The sequence below is a fragment of the Anoplopoma fimbria genome, chromosome 24, assembly GCF_027596085.1.
Source record: "Anoplopoma fimbria isolate UVic2021 breed Golden Eagle Sablefish chromosome 24, Afim_UVic_2022, whole genome shotgun sequence".
Classification (NCBI taxonomy): Eukaryota; Metazoa; Chordata; class Actinopteri; order Perciformes; family Anoplopomatidae; genus Anoplopoma; species Anoplopoma fimbria.
In genome coordinates, this window is record NC_072472.1 from 19265465 (window position 1) to 19277070 (window position 11606).

At 38.7% G+C, this 11606-nt stretch overlaps 1 protein-coding gene across 2 annotated transcripts; it reads right to left on the reverse strand.

Moving 5' to 3' along the window:
• Nucleotides 1-129: 129 nt before the first annotated feature.
• frmd8 (FERM domain containing 8) lies at nt 130-11023 on the reverse strand. Of its 2 annotated transcripts, none has more exons than XM_054625568.1 (11): nt 10831-11023; nt 9678-9770; nt 9315-9482; nt 8935-9036; nt 7406-7464; nt 7016-7182; nt 4858-5073; nt 4636-4759; nt 4295-4444; nt 3788-4016; nt 130-3661 (listed from the first exon to the last, which is right to left on the reverse strand). In XM_054625568.1, exons 2-11 carry the CDS (start codon nt 9766-9768, stop codon nt 3549-3551), a joined length of 1419 nt encoding a protein of 472 aa, XP_054481543.1. In that variant the 5' UTR covers nt 9769-9770; nt 10831-11023; the 3' UTR covers nt 130-3548. The 2 variants fall into 2 exon arrangements, with proteins under 2 accessions (XP_054481543.1, XP_054481542.1); XM_054625567.1 differs by having other exon boundaries at nt 9678-9775.
• Nucleotides 11024-11606: the final 583 nt, after the last annotated feature.

Here is an 11606-nt window from a genome sequence, read left to right on the forward strand (position 1 = left end):
GTGGCTGTTATAAAACAAAGATGTATTCTTCCCTTTTAAGACAATAACCTGAGGCCTAAATATTGTAGTGAAATCCAGAAAAGTAGAGACAGTAACCAGAAAAAAATACAGATTTACAGGTTTGGTCTTTAGAGAAAACAATTTCTATTTAATGGTCAAAGTTTCAGAATCTTACAAAATACTTTAAATTGCACCATGGACAATTCTATAACTGGGGAATAATATTCTCTTATTCACCTCAGGCATTTGGTATTAGTAATTACTTATAGCCAACTTTTAGGTGTGTGTTAGGCCATTTCCACAAGCATAATCATAGAACAACTGTCCAAATCAGAATTAACAGTGTTACATCACTCTTAAATCCCTGCACAATATACAACCAATATTCAAATTTAACACTAAAATGCTTTTCCAAACCCACCCAGTGGAAATCTTACAGGAGCAAGTTGTTGCTTTCATGGTAAAATGAATCTTCAAATGTGAGAATCTGATCAGCACACGTTTGCCAAAAGGTAAGAAAGGCTGGGTCTCCTTTCACTGACTGGCTGGCTGAATATTACTGTCTTGATAGGTAAGTTATAACAATAAGATTGAATTATCACAATGGGGTGGTCCAAAATGTTTAAGTAACTAATACATCCAGATTGAAACTCTGAAAATTACCTGGGCAGTTCAAGTACCAACAAGTTCCTCTTCATTTTCTTACTGAGGGACATTATTTTGAAAGTACTAAACTGCTGATTTTTAAATACAAAAGACTACGCAACTGAACATTTTGGGCAGAAGCTGTGCAACCATCACATACTTTAGGTTAATAAAGTAAAGCCCTCTGCGATAGAATCTCAAGGTCAAGCTTTCTTCAGTGCCTCACACATATTCAGAGCATGAATTTCTCTCCCCATCGGGCTTTCATTGATGGACTCGCATCAACAGCAGTTTACAGCACTTATATCAGAACAGGTCAAAATGTATAGTGATACATAACATATTTCCTTAAAAAAAGAAAATCATACAAAGTAACAGTAAGTGTTAATTAAAGAAGTATGGCTTCAGTACGTTTAGGCTGAAGGTATTAAACACACTTTAACATATCTTTTCAGAGAAATATGCTCACTTTGCATCTGTTTATTAAAAAAAAAAGACAGACAGATTTTAATGAAGGCAGACTGACCACTCCATTAAGAGGAACCAAATACACTGTTCACCAGCAGCCCAGTGTAGTTATCCAGTTTCTCTACGTATACGCACATCAGCTCGGGAAAATGAAATGCATGGCCTGTAAATGTGGGAAATATATTACAAAACACAAATACTTTTTTCAAACCACAGTAATAACAAAAACTGTCCATTCTTGGTTTCCAAGCACCAAAACAGTCATTCAGATGCTAACTCAATACAAACAAAAAGGCACTTGATGCTTCTGCAAAGTGAATGCTTTCAATGACCTATTTCTTCATTTCATTGTTGTGTACCAACATATACCTATGAGTATTTGAAAATGAAATAAAAAATATTCTCTCATAAAAGCTAACAAACAATACAAAAACAGGTTCATAAACAGTGTATTAGTATTAATAGTGCAGTATCACATGATGAGTAGTCTAATGTGGAATGCCTATTCTACATTGTGACATGCATAGTGTTAAGTTAGCAACAATATATTGGCCTGCTGCTGTTAGGTTACAGTCGGTAGCTGACATATTACAAGTCGAAGCGTAGAAAAGTAAAAACATTCTGCAGTTTTCATGCTCAGGAGAATCAGGAATACACGACGCCTCCGTATCTCAAATCAGTGGAAGGCAGATGTTTAAATGGCCATTAGTGAGGTGAACATGTTTGTTAATTGTACAGCAAAGACAGGAACAGACTGTTTCAGCATTAGGGTGAAGTTCAGAGAGACACTTGGAGGACTCGGCCACGTGGTGGAAACTGAAGTCTTTCTCTGTAGAGTTAAGGTAGCATACTGTAATGCAGCACGTTAGATAGGCTTGCTTTGGTGAACAGACTGAGATTTGAAAAGTGTAGTCAAAGGTTGTTGGTCAGTTGGTCTGTGCCATATGCACAGAGCATATAGTCCTGTCCAGTGAAACTATCTCAGAAATTGGTGATTTTTAATTTCAGTTAAACTGAAGCAGTTATGTTCCTTAACGGTTCCGAAAACGGTCCTATATTTAACAGAATAACCCATGAAAAAAATGCTGAAAACAGACATCAACAACACCTTTATACAAAGATATTGTTCCTCGTCCTTTTCCAAATTATGTCAACCATGATTGTGCTATCAAGGAAAAAAATCATTTGAAAAACTGATAACGGCTAAACGGGAAGGATTTTTTTGTTTTGTCGCTCTTGTGTCAGAAGTTGTACAAGAATTGTATTGCATCAGTTTTATTTTGCTGATCAGGTCAGACCAAGTAAGTTCAAGTCAAGTCAAGACCTGCACATCGATGTTTCCTTTTCTGATTGGAAGTTAAACTTTGAATATGACATGCTAACTGTTCAGTGGCAGGTATGATTTATAGACTGCTAGAACAGAGCTTTCAATCGATTAAACCTGCCTATTTTACAGAATGGTTTGGGCGGTTCTTGACTCTTATTGGTGCAAATCAATTCATGCTTCCAATAAAGGCTTGATACTGTGAATGTGTAATTTTAGATTCTACAACTGGATGCTGTAAAATTTCTATTTTGTCTTGTAAATTCAGCTAACCTGCTTTTACATAGGAATATCACAGCAGAATAATTATTTTTAAAGTGCGATGTCCCACCTGCACTTTCTCTCCATGATAACCACCTGCAAATATCCTCAAACATGAATTATCTTGTACTTACAAGAAACTTCCACAACACATATAATGTGCTCCCATACGGGCTCTTTATGATCAGTAACACCAACCCGTTATCCTTTCCACCAGTGCTTTTCTTTAAGTGTCTTCACTCTTTGATGAAAACAAGGCACTGGCAGTTAGAAAACACGCCCCTAAGATTGTCCCCTGAAAACGTTTGTCATGCTGACTGTAGTTTGTGGTAGCTCTTACAAAATGTTAGTTGTATGGGGATATATTGTTGTTGATGTCCAACCCCAAAAAGGAGTAAAAAGAGGTAAAGCAGTGGTTATACTCTAATGAGGTTTAACATTTTTGAATAACAACAGCACCAGAGTGCTGCAGAAAGGTAGAAACTGTCAATTGGAGTTGTTGAATGAGGATTTCTGTAAGGCTTGTCTCGGACTCATGAAGGAGGTCCATCATATGGTGCTCAAAGAACGCTATATTTTCTTTATGTAAGGCCATCTAATAAACAACCACTTCAGTTTAACCTTGGAAGCATACAGGTTAATGGATCATTTTGTGTTTCACATTACTGTACTCTCTTAATATACACACAACTTCAAAAGATAAATATTGTCACTCACACTTAGATCCCTCTCTTGGTCCTTTGCATGTTCATATATTATCAGTTAAATGTCTCAAACTTGTTTCGAGTCTTTTTCGTACAGTGTTCAGGTTTGGTCTTTGAGAGGCACGGGGCACAGCTGATCAGCGAGTCTAACCCTGCTCCAGACCCTCCGTCACTTGCACAGCTGAGTATGTGGATGCAGACGGCTGTCGGGTAAAGAAGGACGCGGCTCTTTTCGGCTTCAAGCGTTTGATTTCTTTTCCTGGAAGACAACAATGGAGAAATATTGAAAAACGGCTCCAATTGAAGTTACTAGAGGGAGATTGTCTTGGTATAGAGATTTTACAGCAAGTAGGCACGGACTACTAAAGCTAACCACTAGACTCACCATTGTCCACGTAGCTGATAGTGTTAAGTGAATGGACCCGACTGCACACGACACTGCTTTGCCTGCGCAGCATCCCGCGCCGTCCTCCGCGTCCGTTCTTGTTGCTGCCGTCCTGCCCAGCAGGCTGCTGAGACGGACTCAGCTCTCCGTCCATCTCCGCTGCAGCTCCTCCCTCAGACGCAGACCTCAGCTCCACACAGAACTCAATGAAGCCGCTCATCAGCTCTGCCTGGTTGTGAAAAGAAAGAAAAAAAACTCACAAATGAGCTTTAGATGTATAAACATAATTAAAAGCTGTGTTACTTTTCTATGGTCCATTTCTGAACCACAGGCACACAAAGGGTCAGATTGCCAGCCTTGGATTAGGGCCTGGAGGCATTACTGCCTCTAGCATTATATAACAACTCTTTCCCATCTGTTGTTGGTAAAGAGATTTTATTGTGGTCAATCTAATCTCATCAGATGATGTTGTGAACTGTTTATTATTTTAACAAAACATGTTCTTACCTGTTTTGAGTAGATCTTAAGCAACTTGTTGACAGGAGTGCCATCTTCATCTCCATCGAACTCCAGCCACAGAATGTGCGAGTCCCCCTGTTCCTCAGGGTAGCTGTGGTCCCAGGAAAGCTCATTGAAATGCAGACCGAGCAGTACATGCTGCAAGAAAATGTGTTCCAACCAGAGGAATGAGGTTAGCGTTTATGAAGATAAACAAAAACTGCTTCCAACATGTCTGCGGTGTGCACAGTGATTATCCAAATACGAACACACAAAGTGAAGGGTTGTGTGGGTTGTTGTTGTTGTTGTTGTTTTACAGAGCTGTCAACCAAAGACAATGCAGTGCTCACCTTCTCTTTAACATCCATCACATAAACTCCCTCCAGGCAGATCCCGACGTTGACAGCTTTGCGTTTGACTCTTTGGAGGATCCCTTGCACTGGCTTGTCGATCTCCCCAAAGAAGAAAGCGCACCTATTTGCGTAGTTAATGTTAATCAAAACCTAATAAATATGAAGTGATTTGAGGTAAGACAAAAACGAGTGTAAATGGCTCATTGCACATATTCTTACCCATAGTAAGGCAGAGTGTGACATGTGTTGAGGTACTGGTGTAGGAGCTGTGTGGGCTCAGGAGAGCTTCCAGCAGGTGTGCTGATCTTTCTGTACTCCTCCATTAGGTTCTGCTCCAGCCCTGTCTGACGGCTTGACTTCCCTCTCAGAGTGGAGAGCAAACCTCCACTCCCCATGGCAACATGTGCAGGCAGAAAAGAAGACAGTTTCTTCTCCCTGTGGAACAGATGAGAGACGTTTGTTTAATGCATTATATCTGTGAAAATCTTGGATTTTTATGGCAAATCCACAATTTTATGGCAATTTATTTTTCAACATTTAACTCTTTGATCTCATGGTGTCCCTTTTTTTCAGTTGATCCATCTTTACGATTAACAGGACGCTGAAACAACCGATTGCATCAATGCAATACTTTCTCGTGCTACTGTGCCATTATGACTATCCTAATACATTTCTCTTGCAGTTATTGTAAAACTCAGATTCTGTCCCCTCTTCAATCCTTTAATAGGCTTTCATTTTCATTTATGCCACCCATTCGAAGGTCCTTTGTTATATGTTTCATGATGGCCACAAGCTGAAATGTGTTGGTCTCCCGATAAAGTTTGAGTTTTGCTGGAAATTTGACCTCTTCTTCTCAATTACTAGCACTCACGTCCTGACGGGAAAAATCTTGTTAAGTGGGACAGCTTCTGTTCTTCAGTGCCAAACTCTTGGTCTATAATATAATCTGCAACCAATAATTATTATATAAAGAATGAGCAGTATATATCAAGATTATCAAGCTGATAGTTGTGTTTTTCTCCTCCACAATAGTCCAATCACACTATAATTTCAGGACTTGATTACACTGTATTGTTTAACATCATGTAATTTATGTGTAGAAGATAAAGTCAGTGTCTTCTCTCATTTCCTCTATTGTTGGGAAAGCTTGAAACATTATGATCTGTTTCATGATCATAGAAAAAAAGGACTTTGAATGGTCTTTTTTTTATTTAAATAATTATTAAAAACCAAATAAAGGAAGAATTATTTAAAGTATAAAGCTGTACAATAGTGAAAGAGAAGGAGAATCAACAGACAAAAACATATTATATTACAAGACTGTAAGCAAACCTAAAATGAGAGCAGTGACTACACATTATACATGCAGTGATATATAGGCCCTATACCTATAATTATCAGCCTATTAGTCACAATCAAGTGAGAGTCTTAACAAAAAAGACACACATTTCCATGTCCCTCCCGCTCCAATCAAAAATTGTATTTTGTGCATTCTTGTGTTTGAAACTTAAAATCCAACAAGTAACTGCAAAACACTGCTGTGGCACAATACGAGTGTTAAATATGAAAAACTCAAATCCCCAAAGAAGCACTGTTGACCTTTTGTCATAATGCCTCTTGATTTTCATAAAATAACAACATGTTGTCGCTGATTGTGCTGAAGTACTTAAAGCTGCTTAATCTACCAGCTGCTCTCTGCAATATGTGGGTTGATGGACATGAGTTGGTTTTTGCTTTTAACAGCATTTTTCTTTCTTCCACATTTTGGCTGAAGTGAGGCATCCTCTCATGATTTGACCAGGGGACAGTACACACTTCTTCATTTTCTAAAAAAGGCAAACTATTACCGAGTCAACTGTTAACTGTTGACTTCACAAAAATGTCCATTTAAGTAGAACGTCAAGTAAGATCATGTGTTGAAAAGACAGCTGTGTGTGTTGAATATCTTACTAGAAAATGGCACACATGTGGCTCTCTTTCAAGTTATCATTAGTGTATGAGCATGATGTTACATTAAAGTTAAACCACTCCCATGTCTGGGAAATAGGTCAGTTAAGCTTAGCATAAAGACTGGAAGCAGAGTGAAACAGCTAGACTTACGGAGCCGGGGGTCGAGCAAGGAGGGGGAGAACAAAGACTTTTGGAAGATCTTGCGATAAAGTTTAACAAAAAAATATTTATGGAAAAAATAAACAGAAAAAGAGGTTAATGTACTTATGGGTCTGCCCATGTAAACAACCACAACAATGGTGCACACACACACCCACGGGAGATATTTTGAGATTGGTCTCAAATATAAATACATTAAAAGAGGTGAAGCTTAACAGCGGTCGTTATTACATTTGACTGTGCAACTTCAGCAACCTTTCTAACTTACCTTATAGTAGTACTTAATTTTTGCCTGTCAAGATCAGTTCCCTCATCGAGAGCCAGAGACAAGGCTCCGAGACCCGTCCAGTGCTCGGGGTCACAGGGGTATCGACCAGAGAGAATGTTGCCCCTGGCCTCCTCGTACAGAAGCCTCAGCACTCCCTCATCATATATCTGCTCAGGAGTGACAGGACGACAACACATACATCAGTCATCAGGAAAACTAACTAGAACTACAACTTTCAGACATTAACCAAAAACCTGTATTAAAGCCCACAAAGCCTTTTGTGAGTCAACATGTTTACTAAACTTTCCAGTGATGGATTACAATGTCGTAATAATTCACTCATATGTAAGATTATAGAATGTTCTTGCACAGAATTAGGGTTAATAGTACCTGCAGCTCTTTAGTTTTAGGATAAAAGACGTTCCGACGGTACTGGAGACATGGTTCATCTGAGGAAAAAGCAGAGGACAATGATGGATTAGGGTTCAGGGGACCATCTGTATCTTCTCTAAATTTGTTCGTGACTAGATGATATTCAGCCGCATGCCCAGAGGAGAGGAGTAAGGGTATAGTGACAAACACTGTGGTGGAAACACCCCCTCCAACCAACTCACATTCCAGTACAGGACTGCATTGACATGATTATACAATACATTTATGATACTTTTTTTGTGGTAAACTGCCATTGTTGTGTTTTATTTCTTGCCATGCACTTTGCAGCAGTATCACTAGTTGTTTGTTCAGTCCAACCATCAACCAAAATCCAAGGAATTATAATTTAAGGTGACATAACACTTTTGATAAACAAATAATGTTTATCAAAAATGTTGCCAAATTTCGGTCAATCAGCTAATCAATTGATTGTCAAACTGTTTTAGCTGTACTTAGATTAGCTTTAAATTGTAAGAAAAACTACTGAAGGTTTGGCGACAATAATAATGTCACATTGCCACTTCTGTATGAGAGGATGGTAATTTATTGTTGTACACAAATTAACATTTAAAGCTCAGATTTTCCCATTTGTCAACATATCATTGACAAGTCCGCTTAACATCCCTCATCCTAAAAGTGCTTCAAAAGAACATTTGTATGATGAGAAAGATTTAAGGCTTAAAAAGTCAAAAGAGCCACAAATATCTACTCTACACTGTATGAATATATAATGTTGTCTAAACTAAAGTGATAAATGTTCAGTTATATTATTTTAATATAAAATATTAACTTAAATGCAGCAAGTGTAATCACTTCTCTTTCTCTAAGTGGTTTCACTTCATGTTGTTTGACTTCCTACATGTTCCAGGTTTTATTTTGCATGTTCATCCACAGCTGTTTATTGCTTGCCAAATTCTTCTCTTTTTTTTTAAAATTTATTTCAAGCAAACCTGACAGCACTTTTACCCTGGGCGAGGTACTAAGCACATGCAGTTAATAATAAATCACATTTCTCTCCTAAATAAAAAGTATGTGGTTTAGTGGATTCAGTTTATGTTGGTGCAGACTTAAGAGGATGTAGCCTTTTGTGTTTTTGTTGGATTTTTTAAATAAATGGCCAAGTGAGAAGACAGCCTCTGTCGTGATTGAGCCTTACTTCATCTTTTTGTCAACCATTTTTCCAAATAATCTGCTGTTCAGCGGTGGAAACCAGCATCCAGGAAAGAGACTTTATTCATTTCAATTTCATTTCTACACTTACTGAGCCTTTGTTACACACAATGTAAGAACTCCATTAGAACCTTTGTTAAGTGTATACATGGCCAAGACATCCTGTTTCTACAGCAGAAATCTGACTTTATAAATCAAGTACTCTTATCCTTACCTTACCCAGCTTTTTGTTCAGACGATAGCTTACTGCAGAAAGCTGACAATAATGCAGTTACATGATGCATGTGAAGACAGCGGCACACAGTTCAAACTCTCACCTTGTGAGATGTCTTCCTCTGAGGCCTCAGTGAAGCGATACAGCAAGTCCTGCCACTGCCTACACAGTTTGTATGGTTGATGCCTTGCCTTTAACTGCAATTCTGATGAGCAAGAAAGAGGCAATAGTAAGGCAGTGAGATGTGTCGGATATCCTGCTGTGATTCTTGTGCCGCTAGCTATTGTGACACTGGAGCGGCTTACATCGGCGTAAGGTACAATAATTTAAAGAGAAAAATATGCGTGTGTATAATGTAATATGTAACGTTTTGTAGCCAGACTATGATATCTTTTTGAAGAAAGAAGCACACATACACACTTCTCCAGAAGAAAAGTTGCAGCATTTATGAGTGTAAAAAGTGTGGGGGGAAAAAGGTCTTACCAAGCAGTGGAGAACAAAGCCAGAAGGCAAAAACATCCTGTGCAGAATCAGGAATATGGAGAGCCTCGCGAACACTGCGGCCCAACTCCTGCACAGACACACTGCCAAGCCCTTCTACTGCTAAGTGTACTGCGCTGTCACCACAGATGTATACGAGCACATCTTGAGCTGTGTGATAAAAACACAAATAAACAAACAACAAATTAAAAATTACAAAAACAAGAAAGCCAAAGAGTAACAACACCGCATCAAAATTACACTTTTTTTAAAGTGAATTTGCTATAAATAAAATTGCATGTTAGGAAACACTGAGGAGTAATTCATGCTTCAATGAGTTATAAATATATATTTGCTGCACCGTACCCCGGGAAAGTGTTGCAGAAGAAGCAACACTTCCTCTTTGCGAGTGGTCATCCGACGAATCTCGAGTAAAACTGCTGTAGTCTCCTTCCATCTCTACTCTGAAACACAATGACCAACCTTGTTTACATTGTTATTTATTTTACTGTTTCTGTCTTTAACATGTAACGTGAAAAAAATGTATGATTATTATTATTAAAAGCAGTCACAATATGTTTACTGACATATAACGTACAAAACATGGAACATAGAAACTTCACGTGTGTTCGTTTTAAGGTGGGCAGATGTCACTTAAACAATTAGATCCTACTCCTTTCATCTACATGTGTGATGGGAGAGGCGTTGCATTTTGTCAACGCAGAACTTCCTGATTTCCTAAAATCAAAGTTATATAGCTAGAGCTGGCAGACCAGAGTGGGCAGTAAAGGGGTATATACATAGGTGTGTACATAGAAACTTCACTAGACAGATAGTAGCTGCATTAGTGGATGGGTCTTCCTCACTGGCATATCTGGCAACCGTATCCAATCATGGTTTTCATAAACAAGTACTAATTTAACTCACACTGCACTAGAGCCACTATGTGGTACTGGACTGGAAAAGACCCTGTACAACCACAACATCCTATTCCACTACTGTGGACCTCGCCCTGTCGAACTACACGTATCGTATGGCCCCAACCGGTCAATGTAATTAAGCACCGATGATGTGGTGTTTAATAGGGCCTCGAGCATCAATATATATATATATATAGATAGATAGATAGATAGTCATAATTACAGAGACAAAACGGAACAACCCCAAGGGCCGTGTTACAAGGGCTAGCTAGCTAACGTTACCCATGTCATCACATGATCAAATAAACCCAAACAATGGATGAAATATACCAAGTATCTATTTAAGTCACTTATTGTGTTTCGTTTGTTTATAGGCAAGGGAAGCAACCGTGCTAACTAGTTGTTACTGGCGCATTGAGATTGTCACTTAATATTGTTGATACTTTTAGATGAACCAGTGCGTTTCAGTCATCAGTTCAAGAGGCTTCGTCCCTTTAGTAGTTGGTTGGCTCCTTTAGGTGTTTGGTCCAAACAGTCTAACATTGCACAGACACACTGTATGCAAGTGAAGGAACAAAAGGTCACAGTTGATCACCCACCTGGCCGTTTTATTAAATCCCCCTCCTCTTGCTGCTTATGTGCTGGTTTGGAAAGCGATTTCTTTAAATACCGTAGCTATATATATTAGCAAATCGACGGTTCGCTGTTTACCACTGGCTGCGGCTAGCCAGTTGTCTAAAACTAGCTTTCCGGGCAGCTGCAACAGTCAGAGTGTGTGACTGGCAAACGATTCGCTCATTCTGAACCGCTCTTCAATGGGCGTGACAGTCACTCTGGATGACTTGAAACAGCACTTTAACTGAGATATTTATGAATGAACTAGACATTAAAACAACCAAGAACAAAGACTCAAAGGTATTGGTCAGGAGATAATTTAAAAGAACACTGACAGAAAGAATGTGTACATTTTGAACACTTCTACACGGGACAGGTTCAAAAAGGTATGATCCCGTAAACGAGTCGAATAAGGAGTTAATTCAGAGAGCGCGTAGTTGACAGTCACGCTAGAACAACGTCATTGCGTCTCTACCTACGCAGGTAGCAGATTCATTTTATGTAGCTGTTCTCTCTGTCTTGGTAATATATTGATTCAGAAACAAAAGTTGGAAGCCAGAGTTAAATCGTGTTTTTTATTCGAACCATTTTCAATAAACAGACTATTTCGAAAGTGCTCTCCAGAATACCTTTACTACAGTGTACTGTAATTGGCTACTGTAATAAAAGTACACTAAGTCATGCGTTGAATTTATGGTAGGCCTAGTGTTCCAAGCCAATTGACTAGGTGTTGTTGCACCATATTAACATGTTTGTTTTG